At 39.7% G+C, this 25,369-nt stretch overlaps 2 protein-coding genes across 12 annotated transcripts in view; both read left to right on the forward strand.

The window, feature by feature from the left end:
- CNOT9 (CCR4-NOT transcription complex subunit 9) overlaps window positions 1–25,369 on the forward strand; it is a 42,392-nt gene that overhangs the window by 16,210 nt on the left and 813 nt on the right. The window contains exons 5-10 of one of the 4 annotated variants that reach the window (XM_079135205.1): window positions 1,781–1,890; window positions 7,481–7,579; window positions 8,312–8,403; window positions 9,951–10,096; window positions 12,427–12,484; window positions 21,206–21,319. In XM_079135205.1, coding sequence (XP_078991331.1) covers window positions 1,781–1,890; window positions 7,481–7,579; window positions 8,312–8,403; window positions 9,951–10,096; window positions 12,427–12,461 — 482 coding nt within the window. In that variant the 3' untranslated portion in view covers window positions 12,462–12,484; window positions 21,206–21,319. Of the gene's footprint in view, window positions 1–1,780; window positions 1,891–7,480; window positions 7,580–8,311; window positions 8,404–9,950; window positions 10,097–12,426; window positions 12,485–21,128; window positions 21,320–25,369 lie in introns of those variants that run through there. The other 3 variants (XM_079135204.1, XM_079135202.1, XM_079135203.1) reach the window with 3 other exon arrangements.
- PLCD4 (phospholipase C delta 4) overlaps window positions 12,429–25,369 on the forward strand; it is a 44,959-nt gene continuing 32,018 nt past the window's right edge. For 6 of the 8 annotated variants that reach the window (XR_013763029.1, XM_079135194.1, XM_079135195.1 and 3 more), the window contains exon 1: window positions 12,429–12,484. The gene's annotated coding sequence lies outside the window, so the exon portion shown is untranslated. Of the gene's footprint in view, window positions 12,485–21,274; window positions 21,358–21,516; window positions 21,597–25,369 lie in introns of those variants that run through there. The other 2 variants (XM_079135193.1, XM_079135192.1) reach the window with 2 other exon arrangements.

Raw genomic sequence — 25,369 nt, forward strand, 5'->3', positions numbered from 1 at the left:
ATTAATTTTCTATCTTTAAGTTTTCATATGTTGAAACCTTATCCCCTAATGTAATGGTATTTGGAGATGGGCCTTTTGGGAGCCAATTAAGTTTAGATGAGGACAGGACTCTTATGATGAGATTAGTATTCTTATAGAGAGAGACATGACAGATCTTGCTCTCTGTCCTGGCCAGATGAGGATGCATCAAGAAGGCATACATCTTCAAGCCAGGAAGAGAGACTTTACCAAAACCATTCCTTGCTGGTACTGTGATATCAGACTTCCAGCTTCCAGAACTATAAGAAAATGAATTTCAGGGTTTTTTAGTTATTTAAGTCACCAGTCTATGGCAGCCTGACCTAATGTATTGATGGTAAAATTCATATAGAAAGAGGGCCGGAGGGTTCCGTGATAGAGTAATTGCCTTGCAAGCATGAGGCTGTGGGTTCAATCCCCAGGATGGCGTAAAAATAGAATAAAATTTATTCAGAAATACAGAGGAACTAGAAAATCCAAACATTTTTAAAAGAAGAGCAAAGTTGGAAGGTGTATACTACCTGATTTCCAGACCTACTGGAAAACTATTATAGGCAAAACATTGTAGTATTGGAGAAAAAGTAAGTCTAGTAGATCATTGCAGCAGAATAGAGTCCAGAAATAGATCCACACATACATGGTCAATTAACATTTGATAAAAGTGGAAAGACAATTTAATGGATAAAAGATTGTCCTTTCAACAGATGGCACTGTAACAAATAATTGAATATCAGTATGCAAAACAGTGAATCACAATTCATAACTTATATTCTCTATTAAAACTAATTCAATATGGATCATAGACCTACACTTAAAATCTAAATGAAATGTTAATTTGATAGCTGCCTTAGGTCATATTAGTAAATTATTCATGCTGGTTGATGTGGAGTTTAGAGATGTAGTATTTATAAATGGCCAGTTCTGGCATTCTCTACTTTCAAGATGATTGATTTTAGTTGTTTACGGTTCAGGTAACTAAGGGCTTTAATATAAAAGCTACTGATGTGTTGAGCAGCTCAAGGCATAGTCATTTGTTCAAGGGGGCTCTGCTTCCCTATATGTAGACTGAAGGAGATGTCATTGATTTTTGTCCATTACCTGATCAGCTTTATCATTCATTTGTATCAGTGACTAGAAACTCACAGAATAATAGAATTGGAACGAATTTTAGGAGTCATCTGTTCTAGTCTCATTTTATTGGTAAAGAAATAGATCTAAAAAGGGAAAGTAACTATCAAGTCAGTAAACTAAGTGGGGAAACAAGATTATAATTGAGGTGTTTTTCTTGTTTGTAATTTTTTTTTTTTTTCTTAGTTTTACCCAGCAATGTTTGTGCTCTTTGAGAAAACAAGCAATTGAATAACCTTGGAGTAATGTTTCAAACTGACACCATTTCCTTGCTACCTGGAAATATACTTTCATACTAATGTAGCATTCTCCCTAACCTAAACTAAGTGGAGGACAGATTGGTGATACTATTGTACGATTGTCTAACAAGAATGATAGACACATTATTTAAAAGGTGGCTAAACCACTGTTAACTATAGGATGAACCAAACTTGGTATTTGATCTTTTGATGCTGACTAATAAAATCAACCTGTGCTTTTCTTTTTATTTTCACGTAGGTATGAATCTGATTCCTTGACATAGTTTGTGTTCTTTGTTCTTTAAATTTCACAACTAACTTGGCGAGCAGTACAAAATTAATTTAACCAGAAATCCTGACTCAAAAATAATTTTGTTTGTTCACATTTTCTTTAGGGGCCTTGGTGAAAACAGATGAGCAAGAAGTAATCAACTTTTTATTGACAACAGAAATTATCCCTTTGTGCTTGCGCATTATGGAATCTGGAAGTGAACTTTCTAAAACAGTATGTGCTTTTACTGTTCTGCATTGTTTTGGTTCTTGAACTGCTGCTTTTATGGTCTGAAGATCACTTTCTCCCTCTTTTATCTCATTTTTCCCTCTGAGAATTTTGTTGTCCTACTTTTATTATGACATTAATGTTGTAGTAACGTCTTGGGCCATCCTAATGTTTGCCTTTTGTAGGTGAACTTGCCTTTTTTGTGTGGATATGTATAACTTCTGTATTATTTTTGAAATATCAGATTTTCATCCTGCTTATCCCTCCTTTCGTTTTTGTTATAATTTTTTTATTCTATTCTCTTCTTGCAGCAACATTAGTTATGTTACATTGTTGTATCTTTCAGATCTTATTTTTCCTCTAATTACTTTATATTTTCTTATTTCATTTAATTTTTCTCAGGGCTGCTTTTCCATTTTGCTGACTGTATTTTGCAGTATCCAACTTCTGCTCTAACATGCTAATTACATTGAATTTTTTTGAATGAATATCACTGTATCAGATGTAAAGTACAGATAATTATTACTTATTACCTCTTTTTGAGATATGTCTCCATAGCTTCCATGTGGAGATTTCTATCAAGGATTGCTATTTTAAGTGATAGATAAGAAAGAGAGGTCATATGAACTTTAAGTCAAGTATTTTACCTCCAAATACTTTTGATCCACTGTGCTAACGAGAACAACATCCTAAGTATTAATGTTTTTATATGTTAATTAGAATTTAAAAGAAAATAGCATATTCTGCATGCCACCCTCACAACACAAATTCAGAAATCTCTCTTCCATTCCATTTATTTCTGCTGTACTCTTTGGAATAAGGGATTTGGGAAAGTTACTTATGTGTTTAGTCTCATTTTTTTGAGTAATTTGGAAATCATCATTTAAGATAAATTCTTCCTTTCAGATAGAATTGAAGTGTTTTAGGTTTTTCTTGCTCCTACAGTGAGTTTGTAATAAGAGACAAGACCTCATGTGGTTCTCTTCCAAATTTATCATCGCCTAGATCATATTTTATTTCTCATATCAAATTATATCTTTATATTCCTACTTTGTTTAATATAGTCAACAGTGAGGTAAGGAAACAAGCCAGATATGATGGTATGTACCCTAATCCCAACTACTTGGGAGGCTATGGCAGAGGAATCCCAAGTTTGAGCCCAGCCTGGACAATTTCACAAGACCCTGTCTCAAAATTTTAAAAAATAATTAAAAGGATTGGGAATGCAACTCCATGGTTGAGCACCCTGGCTTCAATCCCCAGTACTGCCCCCCAAAAAGAAGGGAAACAATGTATCTCAGAAGAGTTAAGACAAATTCATGGTATGTGTCATGAATGCTTTTCATGTTGGTGATATCAAAAACATTGTGAAAACTTGATTGCGGGGGTGATTCTGGGGATTTTTTGTTGTTGTTTTTAGTTTCATTTTTTTTATTTTATGAGGAAAAATTATTTTAAATCTCACATCCAGAAAATGTAGAGAAAATTCTGAATAATTGGGGTATGTAAAACTTAAAATTGGTCAAGGATAAGCATTAGAATATAGAGAAAACAACTAAAAGTATTACATGGTAACTAACCCCTGTTAGTCCAGCTCTGAATATTTATGGCCTATCTATTCAGAATCCTAAAAGGGTTCTCTGCCACCTGTAGAATGTGGATTCTTATCCTGGGTTCCCTGGGTAAGCTTGGTAATCTTCATGCAAATTTTGTTCACGTGCCATTTTTCTGAGTCTTGAGTTTTTTGCTCTCTTCAGATTCCTAAAGGAATATATGACTTCTCTCCCCACAAACACAAAGAGTTTAAGAACCTCCCGAATTTATCAGGCTAATAGGCATATGGCATTAATGCTGATTCTCTATCCACACACAGGCTTTTCCATTTTTTCCATTTTTGTCAATCTTGGTGGTTTGTTTTTTTGTTTGTTTGTTTGTCTTTGGTGCTGGGATTGAACCCAGGGACACTTAATCACTGAACCACATGGCTGTCAATAATTTCTCCTTGTCTTGATTATTATTAAGAGCCCAAGGGCTAGGACTGGGGCTCAGCGGTAGAGTGCTTGCCTCACATGTGCAAGGCCCTGGGTTCAATCCTCAGCACCACATAAAAATAAATAAATAAAGATACTGTGTCTGTCTACAACTAAAAAATATTTTTAAAAAAGAGACAGAGGCCCAAGCACAGACTCACATTGCATGAGTTGTTTGTCTTTCAGAATTATTCCAGTTGTCTAAGTGTCCCTCAACATGATAAATACAGTATTCGCAAATTACCAAGAAAATAAGACTTAGGGCATAAGTACCTTGTTACAGTCATTATTTTCTCATCACTTTTAACATTTGTTACCTTGAATTCTCTGTTTCCATTGAAGTTGAATGTTTCTTCTAACAGTAGCACTTGATACCCTCTCACTCCTTTTCCCTCATCAAATGCAATGGCTTATGGTTTTTATAAGCCTCAAGCAAGCTCAATTTGATAAAATGTGATAAAAAGCATTGAAGTAGCCAGATGTGGTGGTGCACACCTGAAATACCAATAGCTCCAGAGGCTGAGACAGGGGGATCTTGAGTTCAAAGCCAACTTCAGCAATTTAGCAAGGCCCAAAGCAACTCAGTGAGACCCTGTCTTTAAATAAAATACAAAAAAAGTCTGGGGATGTGGTTCAGTGGCTAAGTGCCCCTTAGTTCAATCCCCGTACCTTAAAAAAAAAAAAAGCATTGAAGTAATTTTTGCTCTTAAACCCTCTGTGAATATGTATAAATTTTAAATTCATAAATAAAAGAACTTATTGGTATATTCAAAGAGTCAGAAATCTTAAAATTTTGTGTATGCTTCCTTTCAGAACTTCTGCTTCTAGAAATAGTAAGGACATAACTGAATGTTTAAATATATAGTTGTAATAATGTATGTTGCTACATTCTACATAATTAGGAAATATTGGAAATTATATAAATGAATAGTATAAGTGATTAAATAATGGCTGTGTGATGGAATACTGTGTAGCTATTAAAACTATTATAAGCTGGGCATGATGGCACACACCTTTAGACCTAGTAGCTATTCAGGAGGCTAAGGCAGGAGGATCACTTGAGCCCAGAAATATAGAAATATAGTGAAATCCTGTCTTCAAGTAATAACAACACAGACATATAAGGACATGAAAGGATATTTAAGATAAATTAAGTGAATGTATAGCAGTGCATTTGGGCACAGTGGCACATACCTGTAATCCCAGCTTCTTAGGAGAATGAGGCAGGATTGCAAATTTGAGGCCAGTCTCACAATTTAGCATGATTCTGTCTCAAAATATAAAATGAAGGCAGGCATGGTGGCGCAAACCTATAATCCCAGCAGCTCAGGAGGCTGAGGCAGAAGGATTACAAGTTCAAAGCTAGCCTCAGCAATTTAGCAAGGCGCTAAGCAACTCAGACCCTGTCTCTAGATAAAATACAAAAAGGACTGGGATGTGACTCAATGGTTACACACCCCTGAGTTCAATCCCTGGTTCCAAAATGTGTGTGTGTGTGTGTGTGTGTGTGTGCATATACACATGCATACACACACACTTATGATATATACATGATAAATTTATGGTAAACATAAGATACTATGTATACATACACATGTCTGTATATATACATACCCATTATGATTAGATTTTTATGTTGGGGAAATAAAAAGACATTTGGATTAATTTATACTCCAGAGGTTATTATTGTGGCTATCTTAGAATAGTGGGATTGCAAAATTAGCCATTTTTCTTATCTGGATTTTCCTAATTTTTTATAAATTTCTTTGTTTTTAGTTGTAGATGGACACAGTACCTTTATTTTTATTTATTTATGTGGTGCTGAGCATTGAACCCAGTGCCTCATGCACAGAAGGCAAGCACTCTACCTCTGAGCTACAACCCCAGCCCCTGAATTTTCCTAATTTTCTACAGTAACCATTCAATTGTTCCCTGTTCTAAGAACCCCCATCTAAAAGATCCCTTCCCCATTTCCATTTGTCCACAACTGGAATTAATCCATTCTATCTCTAGGTTTTCATTGGCCTTTAGGCCTCAACTAGAAAGAATATTTCTCATATTTTGCCTTTTGTAGTTACTAGTCAATTTCTGGCTTATATCAGACCTTACCACTTTACAGCACTTTTTTTTGTTTAGTTTTGAAACTGGATCTCACTAGGTTGTCCAGGATGGCCTCAAACTTATGATCCTTCTGCCTCAGCCTTCCCAGTAACTGGGATTACAGTTGTGCACCACCATGCCCAGGTTCATGTTCACTTTTTTATAGGATGCACCTGGTAAATCAGAGTTTCTCAATCAGGCTGCTGTGTGACATCATCACCTATGAAGTGTTTTTAAAATGTAAAGGACCAGGGGTATGGTTCAGTGATAGAAGGCTTACCTAACATGAAAATTTACTAATTTATTTTCATAGTTCTAGAAGCTACAAATCACTAACACCAAGCTAAAGTCAAGGTTTGGGAAGGGCCAGGCTCCCTCTGGAGGCTAACTTGTCTTTTCTAACTTCTAGAATTGCATTCCTTAAAATCTTGATCCATGGCTTCTTTTTCTGTCTACAGAGCCATCAGTGAGACATGTTCAAATGTCTCTTGTCATATTGCCTTCTTTGTAGTTAAATTTTTCTCTATTTCCATCTTACAGGGATATTTGTGATTATAGTTAGGGCAGGAGATTATTCTTCCCATCTCAATATCCTTAATCACATCAGCTAAGTCCATTTTTCCAAAACCCTCTCGGGGTTTGATGATTAGGACCTGGCTATCTTTTGGACCTGTTATTCAGAATACCACAGTGTTATACCCCAGTAAAATAGTAAAATAATTCCCACAGTTAGTTCTGATGAGTAGCCAAGGGAAAGAATCATTTTAATAATTTTGTTTTGAGTTAAACTAATATTTTTAAATCCTGTCTACATAAGAGTTAATAACTTGCAAGTTAAGGGAAAAATTGAATCTGTATATAAACTTTACTGCTAGGATTTATTACTATTAATTTTCAAAGGGAGGCTTTAAAATCTTCTTTTTAAAGGTAAAAAGAACAAGAAAGGGTTTATTTACCTCACTTGGAAGAAATGAAGCATAACTGAATCTCTAAAATGACTTTGGCCCATGGAAGAGAGAAGAGACTGTGGTATTCAAACAAGGCTTGGATCTTGGCTCTATTAGTAGTTTGTCACTTGGAACCTTAATCTGGCACCTTGATTAGCAGTTTATGCATGACGTGTAGTAGATGTTCTATAACCAAGAAAGTCTGGGTTTTTAAAAATCTGATAATTACCTAGAACTTGCCCTTTTATGTAAAGTGAGAATAACAGAATCTGCCTTATAAATTTATTAGGAAGATAAGTAAGGCATATAAAGCCTTTAGAAAAAAATCCTGACATACAGTAATGTTCAGTATATAAGATATATTTTTTAACTTTTTGTGCTACACATATGAGGTAGAATAAGTTGTACTTGATACACAGGGGCCTCTGCTTGTTCAATTTACTGATTGATGGGAAAAAGAATGGACAATTGGGCAATAAGGCTGAGCAACTTTTTTAGACTCCTTTTGTTTTACTCCAGGTTGCCACATTCATCCTCCAGAAGATCCTCTTAGATGACACTGGTTTGGCTTATATATGTCAGACATACGAACGTTTCTCCCACGTTGCCATGATCTTGGTAAGTTCTTTCATCTAACCGTTTCATCTAACTCCTCCCCACCCCCATTCTATAGATTAATTCCAGGAGTGATCTGCCACTTAGCTATATCCCCAACCCTTTTTATTCATTATTTTGAGGTAAGGTCTCACCGAGTTGCTGAGGCTGACCTCAGACTTAGAACTCTCATATCTTAGCCTTCTGAGTAGCTGGGATTACAGGTATGGGCCACAATGTCTCTCACCCTTTGCAACTTTTTTTTTTTTTTTTGGTACCAGGGATTGAACTCAGGGGCACTTGACCACTGAGCCATATTTTGTATTTTATTTAGAGACAGGGTCTCACTGAGTTGTTTAATGCCTTGCTTTTGCTGAGACTGGGTTTAAACTTGTAATCCTCCTGCCTCAGCCTCCCAAGCCACTGGGATTACAGGTTTGCGCCACTGTGCCCAGCTCTTTGCAACCACTTTTTTTTTTTTTTTTTGGCCGTACTGGGGATCAAACCCAGGGCCTTGTGCTTGAAAGGCAAGCACTCTACCAACTGAGCTGTCTCCCCAGCCCTTTGCAACTACTTTTGATCCCAAAGCTTAGTCCCTTTGCAGTTGGCCGTGAGCAGGGTTAATCTTCTAATTAGAAATAGCAATTCTGGAACCTCTATAATGATTTTTAGACAATCTAATCTCTGGTGTCAATTACAGTTATTTTATGTTTTGTGTGTTTTTTCCTACCTTTCCCCCTATTTTGGGCTAAACAGGGTAAAATGGTCCTGCAGCTATCCAAAGAGCCTTCTGCCCGTCTTTTGAAGCATGTAGTAAGATGTTACCTTCGACTCTCAGATAATCCCAGGTAAACATTTACAGGATTTATAATATTTAAGGGAAATATTCTGCTGAATGAATTCTACATCTCATGGCATAGGTCCTGAATCTTTAGGACAAGGAAGGAATATAACTATATTTAGTTCGTCTTAAAAATTTAAATTCCTTTTAGAATCTAAAATGCTAAATTTGGAAATCTATCATAGGTGTATCTTCCCAATGTAATTAACTATCCTACTCTGAAATTCCAGAGTCTAGGTAATTCCAAGGGAAGCCCTATCTGATGCATTACTCCTGTAGTTTGAGCTTTCTCTTGCTATTCCAGGTGTGAGAAAGAGATGTATACTCTCAAAGATCATCTTAGAAAGGACCATAGCCCAGAGGGCTCTTAAATTATATTTCCAATTCTCTGATTCCTGTAAAGTCCTTTGAGCTAATTATTTCATCTCCTTGTGTTCATAATCTGTCAGAAGTCATACATTGTAGATATAATGCATTTTAGAAATGTTTGACCTTTTGTTTCTTAAATCCATTATTTATGTTGAAAGCTACTTGCTCAGATTCTGCCAAGCCACATAATGGAGTGATTTCTGTATTCCTAGAAATAGGGATAATTTGATTTAATGTGAACTCAGTCTCCTGCCACTTATGTTATTCAAGCTGCCTCACCGGTGCTAGGCAAGCACTCTACCACTGAGCCACAACCCCAGCCTTACCTATTTCTTTGACCGTTTTGTCCTTTTCTTCAGTGGCTCCTGTTTTTACTACAGTTTGACAGTGTGACTATTTAAAGTTCTATTTGAGTATAATAGCTACAATTTTGTTTAAATTAACCTTATAAATAGTTAACATTTACCTTTTTTAGATTTTTGAATCTGACTTTCTCCTGTTCATTTCAAAGAAAATGAAATGTTTAAAAGTTTATCTGAGAACTGGGGATATAGCTCAGTCGTAGAGTGCTTTCCTGTCAAGTACAAGCCCTGGGTTCAATCCCCAGCACCACCCAAAAAAAAAAAAAAAAAAAAAAAAAAGTTCATCTGATAATTTTGCTATAATAGTTTTGTTTTTGTCACTCATCTGAGATTTTAAAATATGAAATTGAAGCAATTTTCATAAAGATATAAGTTGATAAAGTTAGTATAGAGTTAGAATTCATTAATTTGTCATATACAAGTGAGGTCATCTGCTATTTAATATACTGATTTTTGAAATATTTTATTTACTATAACTTACCTATTTCTAACATGATTATTTTTCAGTATTTACTGTAAAAATATCAGAAAGCAGTTTGAGTTGAAGTAAACTATTACACTATTATTATTTTATTATTCCATTTTGATTTTGCATGAAATTCTACATTGGGGCAACATTCTGAAAATGTTAACAAACTACAGATTTTTATGTCTCTGAGCCTATAAACTTTAGAGAATTTAAATGGTTTCTTAGTACAACTTGACAGAGCAGTAGATTCCCAGGAAACTGTATATTTATGTCTAAGAAAGTGACTACTGCCTAGCCCCAAAATGTGGGTTTATTTGTTGGTCTTCCTGGTTGGTTTGTTTGTTTCTGATGTAGGGCACGTGAAGCACTCAGGCAGTGCCTCCCTGACCAGCTGAAGGACACAACCTTTGCCCAGGTGCTAAAAGATGATACCACCACGAAACGCTGGCTTGCACAACTGGTGAAGAACCTGCAAGAGGGCCAGGTCACCGATCCACGGGGTATCCCCCTACCCCCTCAGTGATCCTCCCTTGTCCCCTACCACCACTCCCCCAAGTTGGGGATGGGAAGGGGAACCTACGAGGAAAACAGCTCAGGTTTTATCACCGACTGGGAATAGACAACCTCAATGCTGAACTGCACTGGAGAAAAGGGGCAAGGTACCCCTGCTGAGGTGTATGGGCTGTCATCTCAGGCTGCCTTGAGGACCTGGGCTTTCTCTGCTACTCCCAGGAAATGGGCTTCTGACAGCAGTCTGCCACCACAGCCCCAGGAGGGTGTCAACACCAGCAAATGCTGTATTTGCAGCATGCCCAAGATGACCCTGCTACCCCACCTCTACCTAGCTACTGGCAGGGAGGGGAGACAGTGGTGATAGAAGCACTCTAGGCATGGTGAACGCCTGGGACCAAGCCATGTGGCGTTTTTACTTTGCCTTCCTGGAAGACTCAAGATGTGTCTCTTAATTCTCTCTCTCTCTCTCAGTATTTGTTTACTTTGGGTTTTTTGTTTTTAATCTGAGAGAGAGGTGTGTTTAATGGACACAAGCTGTAATTTCAGCAAAACTTTGTCAATTGGCACTGTTTACAAGTCTGTTAGCTGCATAAGCTCAATAAAAAGTTGGTCTGGGCATTACATCCCCTCTGATGCAGGCCGATAGCTGCATCAAGCTGTTGGGAGAAATGGGAGGCAGGGGTAAGATGTAAAGCCAAAGGACAGCAGGAACCCACCGCCTGATACCCTCCTTCTCCTATTCTTTTACTCCCATTCCTGAATGCCACAAGGACCTTAACCTTGTTTTTGGCTTTAGCTGCTAGCTTTTCCAAATCTTAATGCTTTTCCTTTTTCCACTTCCCTCCTATTAAACTTAAAATGGACGTCTTAATTCATCTGGCTATCCTGAAAGGGTATAGTTTTGGGGCAGAAATCGAGTTGTGGTCTTCAGAGATATTTTCTAGATTACTCAGATGACTTTTAAAAGGGAGGTGCCTGGGATTAAGGTGATTAGGCCACCTGATCCCATTCTTTAAGTGTGAATTTCAGCAGCTTCATCTGTCTTCATGATTGTACTTGAAGCAGTATTAATTGAATGAGTTTATTTTATTCAGATTTAAGATGGAGGGTTAGACTCTGCTCACTCAAGTTTTTTTTTTTTTTTTTTTTTTTTTCTTTAACACAATTTCTTGTGGTCTGGGAATTACAGGGTTGTCACAAAATATTTTTCAATCGTTCATATTGTGTGGGAGAATCGTTCTTCCTTTTTTGGAGCTTTAGATGACTATTCACAACCTATAGGCTTGAATCTGTATCTTAGTGTAAACTGCCTTGCTTTTCCCTTGTTAGCTCCTGCTCTTTCTCATCCCCATCTCCAATCAAAGATGGGATTGCTGATTGAACTCTAGAGAGGGACCAAGTCTTTCTGTCCACATCTCTCAGAATTGAAGATGTCTCTGAATAAGTTTGAGGAGGGCCTATAGGGGCAAGTTCAGAGAAACCTTTGTAGAGGCAGTTTTGCCAACCCAAGGGCTTTCAAGCCGACTTTCACAAAGGGAGCCGGTCTCATTAGTTGGCTTCTGTCTCTTTTAGAGCCAGGAAAGTAGTAATTAAGTAGCCTAGATGTAGGAACGGTAGAATAAGCACTTGTTCCCCTCCCTTCCAAAAAGAGGAGAACGTGGACCCTCTCAGTAGTCTCAAGTCTGAAGAGGAGAGGTCTTGGAGAAAGCAGAGGACAGCATGGAATCAGTAGATGTCTTGACTCCCTTCAGCCCACAGCCTGCGATCTGAATACAACTAGGGTAACCCTGATTTTGACAACCGCCTTCCTGCTGAGCCAAAGTTTTCTCATTCCTCCTCCACTGGGGAAGCAGCTGAGGCCCAGGGCCTTGCTCCCTGGGAAATTCTTTCTCCATCTTTCGGTGCATTGGCCATGTTACTGTGCCAATAGTGTCTTAATTCTTGTCCCATCTATTCTCAGCTGGCCTTGGAACCCACATGGGAGTCAGTGGGGGAGGGGTGGGATGGGTATTATTCCTTGTGGTTGGTCCTGATGTTACATGTATTATATAAAGAGACCTTTTCCCCTTATTTTGTGTTTCCCATCCCTCTCACTCCCTCAACAGAATTGAAATAAAACATGCTTCTGTTTTTGTAAAAATATTTTTTCCTTTTAACTAGAGATTTTATTCTGTCAGTATAGACATACGTAGCTAAGGCATTTTGGTCAGGTGATCCATGTCATGCCACACGCTCAATCTGCCTACACATACACTTTGCTGCTAAGAGGAGAGTGGCTGAGATGGTACCCCTTACCTGACAAACTGTTTTCTTGCAGAGACAGAACCTCACTCCAGGCTTTCAGGCCAGTGACTGAGAGAGATTTCTGTAAGGAGGTAATGCTTGAAACACTTCATTATGAACATTAATTTTCATCTCCTCTAAAGTTCAGAGCTTAGAACTTAAGAGTAATTCTAGAGGCTGGAGTTGTGGCTTAGTGGTAGAGTGCTTGCCTAGCATGCATGAGGCCCTGGATTCAATTCTCAGCACTGCATATAAATAAATAAAGATCCATTGACAACTAAAAAACTTTTTAAAAACAAAAAGTTGTTTTAATACTTGGTCTCTCAGTAGGATACAACCTGCTCCTGTTTCCAGTTTTTTTTCAAGGGCTTTAGAGAGGACTTGTGACTGTTTCATTGGTGAGGCAGGGAAAGGATAGGCATCAGTAGCCTTCAGAGCATGCCTTCCTCACTGTCTCTGTAGGATTCTCCTGTTCACTATCCCTGCTGCCCACAGGCTAGGAAAAGGACATACAAATTTGTTGCTATCAAAAACCCATGTGGGGTGGCTAGGATTGTGGCTCAGTAGTAGAACACTTGCCTGACATGTGTGAGGCACTAGGTTCAATCTTCAGCACCGCATATAAATAAATGAATAAAATAAATGTCCATCAACAACACCCCCCCCACAAAAAAAAAAAACCTAAGGAGGGCCAAGCAAGGTGGAGCATTCCTGTAACCCCAGCTACTAGGAGACTAATATAGGAGGATCACAAGTTAGAGGTCATCTTGGGCAACTTGGCAACACCAATCTCAAATTTTTCAAAGAGCTGGGAACCTAGCTCAGAAGGAATAGTACTCCTAAGTTCAATCTCCAATACTGGGCAGAAAAGATGGAGGGCTAGGGGCATAGCTTATTGGTCAAACACACACTTGGTATGCTCAAGGCCCTGGGTTCCATCCCCAGAATCAAAAAAGGAAGAAACCATAGAATGAAAGGAGATTTTTTGTTCCCTTCCTGATACAGTGGAATTTAATCTTTGGAGAAGTATTTTAATACATTTATTTCAAAAGCAGATATAACAAGCAGAAATTTTTTAGTTACACAATTAGCCTAGATTAACTGACATCAATAATTGCACTTTTTAAGTATATATATATATATATATATATACTTTTTACGTGGTGATGAGAATTGAACCCGGTGCCTTACATGTGCTAGGCAAGCACTCTACCACTAAAACAACCCTAGCCCAAAACACTCCACTCTTAACCAGTAGCATACATAATTCTTTTTAACTGAACCTAAAAGCATTTACCATAATTGATCATGACTGGATCACCAAGTAATCTTTTAAAAAATTCAGAATTGAAATAATAGAATGTCCTCTGACCACAGTGGGATCAAGCTAGAAAAAAAGAACTGGAAAGTCCCTGTTTACAACTTAGGCATTATGATTCTAAATCTATGGGTTAAAGAAAAAAAGTTTACAGGAAATGAGAAAGTATTTTGAATTGAATGATAATGAAGACATGTACATAATCAGAACCTGAAGCATAGAAGGAGCAAGGCACAGTGGTGCACACCTATTAATCCCAGCGACTGGGGAGGCTGAGGCAGGAGAGTCACAAGTTCAAAGTCAGCCTCAGCAACTTGGTGAGGCTCTAAGTAACTTAGCCAGACTGACTCAAAACAAAATATAAAGGGCTGGAGATATGGCTCAGTGGTTAAGCACCCCTGCGTCCAATCCCTGGTACAATCCCTACCTCCACCCCCCACAAAAAAAAGTAGAAGGAAAGCTAGACATGGTGGTGCAGACCTGTAATCCCAGCAACTGGGAATCTGAGGCAGGAGGATTGCAAGTTGGAGGTCAGCCTCAGTCACTTAGCAAGGCCCTAAGCAACTTGGCAACATCCTGTCTCAAAAAATAAAAAAGGGCTGCAGATGTGGCTCAGTAGTTAAGCATCCCTGGTACCCAAAAAAATAATGTGAAAATAGAAAGCACACAAAAAATTACTAAAGTGAGTCCCTGAAAAACATCAATAAAATTGATAAGCCCCTAGCAGACTGATGAGAGAAAAAAATAGCATTAAAAATGTAAAGAGTACATTGCTCTTATCTTCAGTTAATCTTATGTAAATTCCCAGAAAATAGAAAAAGGGAATAGATCTCATTCGTGAACAAAATCTCTCGGCAACATAACAAAAACCAAAGTCCAGTCTTTGCTACGGAGGTAAACAGAATTCACATACACAATCTACTACACAGATTAAGGCAGGCGGATCAAGAGTTTTAGGGGCAATCAGGCTTGATGGGGCATACCTGTAATCCCAGCAACATGGAAGGTTGAGGGAGTTTTTGGCAGTTTAAGAAGCCATCCCAAAAAGAACTGGGGAGATAGCTCAATTGGTAAAGTGCTTGCCTTGCAAGCACAAGGCCATGGGTTCAATTCCCCAGCACTACCACCCCCAAAAAAAAAAAAAAAAAACTGGGGATGTAGCTTAGTAGTAGAGTACTCCTGAATTTAATCCCCAATACAGAAAAAGAGCTTGAGGCCAGCCTGGGCAACACAATGTGACCCAGTCTCTTAGGGGAAAAACAAAGATTTGGATGTAGCTCATGGGTAGAGCACATGCTTGAGGCCCTAGGTTCAAGCCCCAGCACCAGGGGAAAAATATCCAAACAATAGAATCTAGCTAATAGATAAAAATTGTAATGGACTGTGCCTGTAATCCCAGCTACTCAGAAGGCTGAGGCAGGAGGATTGCAAGTTCAAGACCAGCTTCAGCAACTTAAGACCCTGTATCAAAAAGGACAGGGGATGTTACCCAGTAAAAGAGTACCCTGGGTTCAAGCCCTAGTACTGCCCCCCCCCCAAAAAAAAAGCATCAGATCTAATTTGGATTTATTTTAAAATATAAGATCAATACTTAACCAATTAATGCAATTCACAGTCAACATAAAAAGCAAAAGATCACACAATACACAAAGAACACTACAAAATTTAACACCTATCCATATATATATATATATTTTTTTTTTTTTTTTTTTTTTTTTAAGAGCGACTAGAGATACAACTCAGTGGTAGAGCATGGGTTTAGCATACTTGAGGATCTGTATTCAATCCCCAGCACTGAAGAAAAAAAAATTAAAAAACAGAAAAATTACTTTGAAAACCAGGAATAGAAAGTCATGTTCTTCATTTAATAAGTATCAACAGCTGAATACAGTGGCTCACACCTGTAATTCCAGTGACTCCAGATGTTGAGACAGTAGGATCAAAAAGTTGCAGACCCACCTCCACGATTTGGTGAGACTCTTGAAAGCTAAAAAAGTACGGGGGGGGGTAGCTCAGGAGTAGGGCACCCTGAGTTCAATCCCCACTACTGAAAAAAAATATTTCGTGAGGTAGCTACATCATTAACACACCAATGTTTGTGTCTTTCCACAATGTCAATTTATTGAATAACAATTGACAGTTTACACTGCTTTCAGTGTCAGTTCACTGAATACTTGTGGGTCACCTGATAGTCATAAACCAGGCAAACACAAGGGAAGTCTTTTATTCCAATCTTAATTTCTAATATCTAGAACACTCAAGTCAGATATACTTCACCAAAAAAAAAAAAAAAAAAATATATATATATATATATATATATATATATATATATATGTGCCACAGAAAGATTAAAAGGGTTAAGATGGCTGCTGAGTTGCTGGATGCTGAGCCAAGAGTACAGGCACAGAGATGAGCATAATCAAGGAGTCACTGTAGGGGTCAGATAAAAATTTTAATGAACCAGTTCCACAGTTGTTGAGGCAGAGGGTCTAGATTGACAGTTTCAGTTTCAGAGTGTCAGCTTGGAGTGAGTGGTGCATCACAGGCAGGAGAAACAGCACTCTGCTGAAGCCCAGTGGAACAGAAAATTCAAGGTTCTTCGCTGTGGTGATTTTCCTGGTAAGGCTTGTAAAAAAAATGACCTGGTGAAAGGCTCAGGGTACCATGGTGGCCAGACTTGGAGAGGTTCCTTCTTTTATGGGTCTTAGGTGAGGAGGTTTGCATGTGGTACTATTGATAAGCTCTGCTGTTCAGTGTTCTTAATGTGATTGGGGATGTCCACATGTCCAGGTACTCCTTAATTTAGTTTGATAAGTTAGCATATATATGTTATTTATCAATCTGTGCCTTATGGTTGTGCCAGACAGATGATGGTTGTTTACTTGTACAAACAAGATGTAGAGTCATGCCCGACCTTTGCACTTGCTACTCAAAATGGAGTAGCTTATGGCAAATTACTGCTTTACAAAATGGAGTAACCCAGGTTTAGGCAGGACCTGAAAACTGCTGTTCTATATACAACATGAAGTAACTCTGAGCCTGCTCTCCACATATTAACAAAGGCCGTACAATAAAGCTCTCAATAAAATTTTGAAATTGTTCTCCATGAGATGAGGAATGAAATACAAATGTCCACTATCACTTCTCCATTTGTCATTTCCCAGTCAGAGTAATAAGCCAAGAAAATAAAAAGAGATTATAATGGGAAAAAACAAACAAAACCCTCAGTATGTGCTGACAAATGATTGTGTATGTATATGATCCAAAAGAATCTACAGCTGGGCATGGTGGAGCATGCCTGTTATCCCAGTGGCTTGGGAGACTGAGGCTGGAGAATCACAAATTAGAGTGAGGCCTGGGCAATTTAGCAAGACCCTGTCTCAAAATAAAATAAAAAGGGCTAGGAATGTAGCTCAGGGGTAGAGCAGCCCTGGTTTAAATCTCCAGTACTGGGGGGGGGGGGGGGGGGGGGGGGGGGGGGGGGGGGCGGGGGGGGAAGGAGGAGTAGGAGGAGGAGAAAGAGGAGAATTGATATACTCTTGGAACTAATAAGCAAAGTTAACAAGGTCACAAAATACAAAGTCTGTATACCCAAAAAATTATATATTCCTGCACATACCATAAGTAGAAAACAATATTTCAAAGATACCTAGTGTATAGTAGCATAAGAAATAGGTGTATCAAATGATGTACAGAACCTTTTAATGAAAAATATTCTGAAAAGAAAGGAAAGACCTATACCAGTTGAAGGATGAATAATTTCCATGGATTGGCAAACAATATTGTAAGGATGCCCAGTTTTTCAAATTGATCTGCTGGTTAAACTCAATTCTAAATAAAATTCCAACAAATATATTTTTGTTAAAATTGACAAATTGATTCTAAAATTTTGCCAGAACAGCCATGATAATCTTGAATTTTAAAAATTGGAAGTTAGGTGTTCTGGTGCATACCTATAATCCCAGTGATTCAGGAGAATGGGGCAAGAAGATCACAAATTTGAGGTCAACCTCTGCAACTTGGTGAGACACTGTCTCAAAATAAAATACAAGGGGACTAGGAATGTAGCTCACAATGTGTTCAATCCCCAGGACAAAAAAAAAAAAAAAAAAAAAATTGGAGTCTTACTACTTCCAGATTATCTTCCTTTAATTTCCTTTAACATTCAATCTTTGTGTAGACATAACTTATAAACAACACATGCTAACCTGGTTTGATGCCCAGGCTTGTAATTTCAGCTACTCTGAAGGCCAAGGCAGGAGAAAAGTTCAAAGCCAGCCTGGCAAGTTTAGCAAGACCCTGTTTGAAAATAAAAAGGGATGGGGGCTTAGCTCAGGGGTAGATTACCCCCAGATTCAATCCCCAGCACTGTGAAAATAAGCAAAAAAATAAATAGTACCTACTTACATTTTGTTCTATGATCTTTTCTGAAAGTTAAGTTTCTTGGTATGGAATATTATATCATTTGTACTCTTTATTTTGCCTTCTATGATTTTATTCTCTGGGTTTTTGTTTTTGTTTTGTTACTGTTTGTTTTGATGTTTGTTTGTACTGGGTGTTGAACTCAAGGGGCACTTTACCACTGATCTATATCCCCAGGACTTTTTATTTTTTATTTTGAAACAGGGTCTCACCAAGTTACTGAAACTGACCTGGAACTTGCAATCCTCCTACCTTGGTCTCCCCGCCCAAGTTACAGTGTGCACCACCACTCCTGGTTCATATTGATGATTTTAAAATGGAATTTGATATTTCGAGTTACCTTTTTGACCACCATTCATTTCAATAATTTGATTAGTTTGGTTGGATCGACAGAGGAATTTGTCTTAGACTTTTCAACCTAAATGTCCCGAGAAGCAGAGATGTTTAGGTATGGTGACATTTGCCCTAGCTGTCTAGAGGAGGGTTAGAAAGGCCTGAGTGGCAGAGGAAGAGTGCTGCTTCATTTCAGTTTAGGCCTTCTAGGCCTTTCCTGGGCGTTGTTCCCAGAAAGTCCTCTGCTACTGCTGCCCTGCTCAGGTTTCGAGATCTGTTAATAATAGACAACAGTGGGGGGAAGGGCCAGGATCTTTGCAGAAATAGGAATTACCAAACCAGATGGACCGTTCCTATGCCTGCGGCCATCTGTTCCCTCTCTGGATTTAATGAGAATCATGCCTACCTTCTAAGGGCATGCCTTCTAAGTAGTCTTGGGAGCCATTCTAACCTTGTGAAAGTCCAAAAATCAGAAAGCATGGACTGTGAAGTACTGGTGTGTTAATGAGGATGTAGAAATTTAATATTTGGAATCTATGCTCTCCCAGAAAATCCAGGATGAGTGATAGCATCCTTCACAGATCACCTAGAAGGAAAGGAAGTTGAGCAGCATTGAGCTGATGACTCAGAAAGACACTAATTAATATAATCGTGGGGTTAAAAGAGGAGTGATATAAAAGAGGGGAGATATGAAGGTGCTCAGAAAAAGGAGATGATGCTGTCAAACAAGTAGGAACGAGAGAGCAAGACACACATGTAAGACAGGGTCTCCATTAAATCAAATCTGAATTCAGCACAGCTTACATTTTGACACCCTTCTTCCCTAAGTATGGTCTCCCTTTTAATGCCTCCCCTTCCTTTCTTCTCCTCTTCCCCTATCATGATCAAGAGCATGATCAAGTCAACCTAAGTATAAATTATTTAAAATCATGAGAACTTCAAAAATTAAAATTGCAAAGCTTGAAACCCTTTTATTGCAAAATATAACACAGATATAGAAAACTACATAAAGAAAATGTGCAGCTTAGTAGTTATTATAAAGTCCCCTGGTAGCACTCAGGACTTGAAGTAGAACTTAGCCAGCTATTTCAAAAGCCAGCTATGTGCCCCATCCCATCACAACTCTTTCTTCCTCTCTATTTTATGGCCATTACTTAAGAGGATTTTATTTTAATGGTGCTAAAAGTTTAGCTATAAATAACCACTACTGATAGAATATTAGGCAGTTGAAGGATGTTTGAGGGAACCACAAGAGACACTAGATCTCAGCACACTTAAATCTCACTGTTTCACACAGCTGGTTCCCTCTGTGGCTATGACTAAAATACACCTCACTGAAAAAGGATCCCATAGACATTCAAGTACAGAGCTCTGTCCTATATGCCCTTAACTGCCTTACCACCCACCATCCACTGGTCCAGAAAGAACCATATCCTAACTGTCTTCCAAAGGCAGAGCAAAAGCAGATCTTAGCTCACAGTTCTTGGGATTCATTATGGGGCTGGTTGTCTCCATTGCCAACACAGTAGTCTAGGTCATTGTATAAACTTGCATGGACTTCAGTTTCTCATTGTGTAGTATAGGGTAATGATCATGAAGCCCTTTACAATTCCCTGTTCCTCTCCTAATCTGGCCCCTTTCTCATTTATATATATACTTAGTTGTAGATGGACACAATACCTTTATTTATTTTTATGTGGTGCTGAGGATCAAACCCAGTGCCTCACTTGTGCTAGGCAAGAGCTCTACCACTAAGCCACAACCCCAGCCTAACCCCTTTCTCATTCTCAGTTTTTGTTTCAACTGCCTATTTAGTCACTCTGTTAAGGTGCTCCTCACCTTTCTTTCCTAGTATCTTTCCAGTCTTCCCCCCTGCTCTGGGTTCTTACACATCATGAGCTAGCTTCATCTCTACCCACACCTTTGTCAACATACACATATGTCCTGATGTTTGTAGAATTAATGAAAAATTGTAAAGAAAGGTGTGCCAGGCTCAGGAGTCTGAGGCAAGAGGATCACGAGTTCAAAGTCAGCCCTGTGCAACTTAACGGAGACCCTGTCTCTAAATAAAATAGGAAAAAGGGATGGGGATGTGGCACAGTGGTTAAGCACACCTGGTTTCAATCCCTGGTACCAAAAAAAGGAGAATTATTTCACATATTCATATGTGCATTCCTTTGAAGGAACTCCTTTGAGGACCCTAAATATACATAGATGCTACCTGTCCCTCTACACTCCACGATCATTCCTTTCCTTCCTTTCTCCTCCTCATCCTCCTTTCCCACCTTATTTTATCCCTTTTCCTGTGCCACAGAGCTAGACCTAATGCCCTGCAAGGCAGGACACAGAGACTTAGGAGCAGGCGGGTAGAAAGACACTGTGGAAAGCAGCCAGATGAAATGAGGGCAAAGACAGCTGTGTTACGTGCAGAGAATGGTCAGAATGAAAAGCCGTGATTCACGGAGCACTACAATTCAGACGCTCCTTGGGTTTCACTTTGAGAGCTACTGTGGGATTGGGGTCAGGGTGGGGGCGGGGGATCAAGATAAAAGACAACCAGGCTTCTCCTCTCTGGAGATGGTTGTCAATCCATCCCTTAATCCTTTTCTCTCACCCCCACCCCCAGTACTCCCTCGCATTGACTGGTGTCCTGGGCCTTTAAGAGTTGAATGGGCTGGACTGAGAAAAGTGCTCCCACCTCTCACCACCCTACTTTTCCCTGGAACTGTAACGCTGCCAGTCACAGAAGCAGACTGCAGTAGAGGAGGGGAGGAAGCAGGCGAGCGCAGAGGAGAAAAGGAGCCAGGCTGGGATCTCTAACCCCGCGGTGGAGAGCAACGCAGAGCTCAGGAGGGCACAGCTCACAGACACGGGACTGCTCTCCTGCCCACGGTAAGGGCCGGGAGGCGCTGGTCAGCCTTTGCCCTTGCTCTGCTCTGCCTGAGTGCCTAAATCTGCCCTCCTGATGCTTACCTGCCCTGACTTTCCCCACCTCAACGGCTCACAGCGCTGCCTCCTCCTGGTTCTCTCCAGTGTGTTCTCTTTGACTCTTCCTGTGTCAATCACTCCTTTTAAGAAGAACCTCTTAGCTATCCAGGGCCAGGAGTGCTGACTCTAGCCACTTCTCAGAGGTGAGTCCACCCCAGTAAGAGAAGGGAAAGAACTGGAGTAGACAAGTTTAGTATAGATTCATTAATGGATCATTGAGGGCTTCCAAAGGAGGGTTGGCCAAGACCCAGGGGGAGGCAGAAAAACTCCTAGTAACAAGGAGTTATGAGACTTCCTTGGAAAGAGCCAGGTTTTAGTTCTGTGCCTTGTTCTTCACCTGCCTAGGTAGCCAGGACAGTTTCTTGGTACACCAGAGGGCTGTGCCCTGGGACTTTAAACCATAACTTTTTGATCTGTATTAGGAGAGAGTTTAGGGTTCCCCAGACTTGCCATTGTACCAGATATGCTTGTTTAAAATAAATATTACTGAGCCCATCCTTGGAAACTTTGATCTGATAGATTTTGGGGTGAAGCTAAGGAATCCCTATTTTAAGACTCTTTCCAGGGGATATTGATTTAGCCCTGGAACTTATATGTGCTATGAAAGAGCCTTGAAGTACCAACATTATGAGGCTGTGACCTGTGACTAGAGCCATTCTATCCTTTTTACATGACCTAATCCTAGACATAATCCATGACATAAGGCTAGACATAATCTTCTCAGAAGCAAGGGAGTAGTCAAAATTATTATCTTCCTTCCTGTCCCTCAGAGAATTGAGACACCCTGAATCCTACTATAATGTCATTGGCACCAATGGCGACATTGCCAAAGTCCATCTTTAGGTGACATGAAGACACTTGAGAATTGAGAACTACATCTTGCTCTGCAGTCCAGGGCTACTTCCCATCTCATTTTACATGTCTTTTGTCACACCTGTAGTATAGAGGCAACTATCTGTATCCATATATATGTCTAGGAGTTAATATTGAAAACCCAATCTGTCTTACTCTCAGTTTTCAGCCTCTGTGCCCTGAACAGTGCCCCCCACTCCCAAACCCTTGGTTCCTTTTCTTCCCACTGCACCTGCATCAGCTGTAACCGTCCTTCCTTTCAGGCACCAGAAGAAACACCAAGACCTAGAACACTTAGGTTCTAATTCACATTCTCTGGGCACTTTGTTTAGTCAATCTCCTAGGATACAGGGAAAGTGAGGCTGAACAGAGGGATATGCTACTGAGTGTCCAAAGTCCTGGGCCTTAGTCTCAAAATCCTCAAAGGAGATGAGAATCAGAGCTATTGGCAATTAGTGGAGACAGAGGAGGGAAGTGGCAGGAAGAGGTGATGGAGAGAAGAGGTGAGAAGAGGAGAGCAAAAAGAGACTGACCCAAATGCACATAGAGGAAAGCAGAAAGGACCAGAAGAGCGAAGAGTGAGCTGGGAAGAAAGGGAAAGGATGAGGTCAGGCATGGCATGGGGAAATGAAAGAAAGGAAAAGCTGTTTGGTGGGATTCGTGGTGAACAGGAGTGGTACAGAGGAGAAACGAAACATCAGTGTCTCTCACTGATCCCTCGCCTTGCTTTAACCTGCTTTCTGGAGCAGGGCAGAGTCCCAGCAAACTCTCTGGTTGACTATATGGAGACTTCATTTCTAGTCCTAGTTTTGCCACTCACTAAGTGACTCCAACAAGTCCACCAATCTTTCTAGTACCCAATCCACCTCTGTATAAAATGAAGTCCAGTTCTGACATCCTGTGGCTCCCTGAATTAAAACTGGTGCTCTTATAGCCATATGTCACCAGGATACAGGCTTAAAATAATAATCCAGGAATGGGAGCACAGTTAGAGGGGTTGGGGGATGGCAAGCCCTAGGGTTTGACAAGGGAGGGAAATAGTTTAAGACTTGTTCGAGAGGAAGTAGTCTGTCAAATAAGGGTGTCTAAGCTCTGGAGCTGTGTTCTCAGGTTCCCTGTGTTTCAGGACATTATTGAAGTTCCTGAACATAGGCATAAAGGGAGGTAGTTCTGTCTTCTCCCAGGCCCTAGCTCCACCCCAGGGTCCCTGTGCCTCAGAACCGGGAGCTGAAGTTCAGAGAGAAGCAGGATGATACCACTGGAGATTATACATCAACCTTGACCCTTACGGTTGAGGATCTAAGAACTTTGAGAGACCTGCCACTTTCCACTTCAATGTTCATATAACTTCTGTAAGTTTCAGATTATTTTACACTGTGCTTCCCACAGGGATACAGAGATGTTTTTCCGTCCCTCAGGAAGCATGGGAATCCCTTCCTCCTTTCAGAGGCATACTTAGCCTCAGCTGGAAAAATATTTTATTCCTACAACTGTCACCAGGCTGTTTCTCTCCCAAGAGATTGCTTCCCAACCTTCCCTCCTCAATCTGCTACCCCTGTAGAAAGGCTTTCTTAGGGTCTTCAGTCAGGGCATTTTCCGTGATCCCCACATTCTCCTTGAAGACGTAATCACTTTATAGACTCTTCTCATCAAAGAGAGATAGAACTCTGATAGGTTGTGTGACCTCAGACAAGTCACATCACATTTCTGGACCATTACTTGTTTTGTAAGTACAGGCATGTGCCACTATGGGAGTGTAACAGTATTTGCCCCAGTCCTTTTTTTTTTAAATTTGAGATAGGGTCTCACTAAGTTGCTGAGGCAATTTGAATTTTTGATCCCCTTGTCTCAGTCTCCTGAGTAAGGTTGTTTTAGATATTCATCATTGTCAAAATTTAATTTTTAAAATTTTTTGTTTTGGTACTGGGGATTGAACCCAGGGGTGCTTTACCACTAAGTCACATCCTCATTTTTTTTTTTTTTTTTTTAAGACAGCATCTTGCTAAGTGGTTCAGGGCCTCGCTAAGTTGCTAAGGCCTTGAATTTACGATTCTCCTGCCTCAGCCACCTGAATCTCTGGGATTACAGACATGCAGTACTGCATCTGGCAAAATTTTAAATGTTTTAATTAAGATACATAAAGTACTTCTATTCAAGAGTAGGTTCTTTGTTCATTAATAATATATATAGATAGCTTTACATTTCATGAGTTTTGTCAGTTGCAGCACACAATCTGGTCAAGAATTGAATATGTCTGTGGGGTAGAACTAGAATTGAAATAGCCACAAATTAAATTTTCTAGTTTGTGTGTGTGTGTGTGTGTGTGTGTGTGTGTGCGCGCGCATGTGTGTGGTACTAGGGAGTGAACCCAGGGCCTTGTGCATGCTAGGCAAGCACTCAACCACTGAGCTACATCCCCAGCCCTTTTTAAAAATTGTGCTTTGATACAGGATCTTGCTAAATTGCTCAGGCTGGCCTCAAGCCTGTAGTCCTCCTGCCTCAGCCTCCTGAGTAGTTGGGATTGCAAGTGTGCTACTGCTCCCAGTGCTTCTAGTTCTCTTTTTAAAACATTTTTAGATGTTGATGGTCCTTTATTTTATTCATTTATTTATATGCAGTCCTGAGAATTGAACCCAGGGCCTCACACATGCTAGGCAAGTGCTCTACTACTGAGCCTCAACCCCAGCCTCAACTTCTAGTTCTTTTTAAGGAAAGTTTGTTGTTAACAACTTGGACAGTTTAGCCAGCATATAAATTGGGCAGCATGCATTTTAAAGGATGTGCCCTTTTTTAGTAAGTAGAGAAAACTTGAAAATGTAATTCTAAGACTTGTATAACTTAATCAGTCCACTAAAAACTGTGAGAATAACTGCTATGACAAAGAATATAAAACATGCCTTTCCATGTGAAGGCAGAAGAATACAACTAAGTGTTATAGCAGAGATTCAAGAAGCACTGTCTTAGCTCTTCAGGAGCTGGACAGGGTACAGAAGAGGAAGCTGGAATGATTCTACTTAGAGAGGAGACAGCTAGGGTATGGGGAGAATCCAGGTTCTGGAAGGGG

Source organism: Sciurus vulgaris (genome assembly GCF_902686455.1).
Source record: "Sciurus vulgaris genome assembly, chromosome: 3".
NCBI lineage: Eukaryota > Metazoa > Chordata > Mammalia > Rodentia > Sciuridae > Sciurus > Sciurus vulgaris.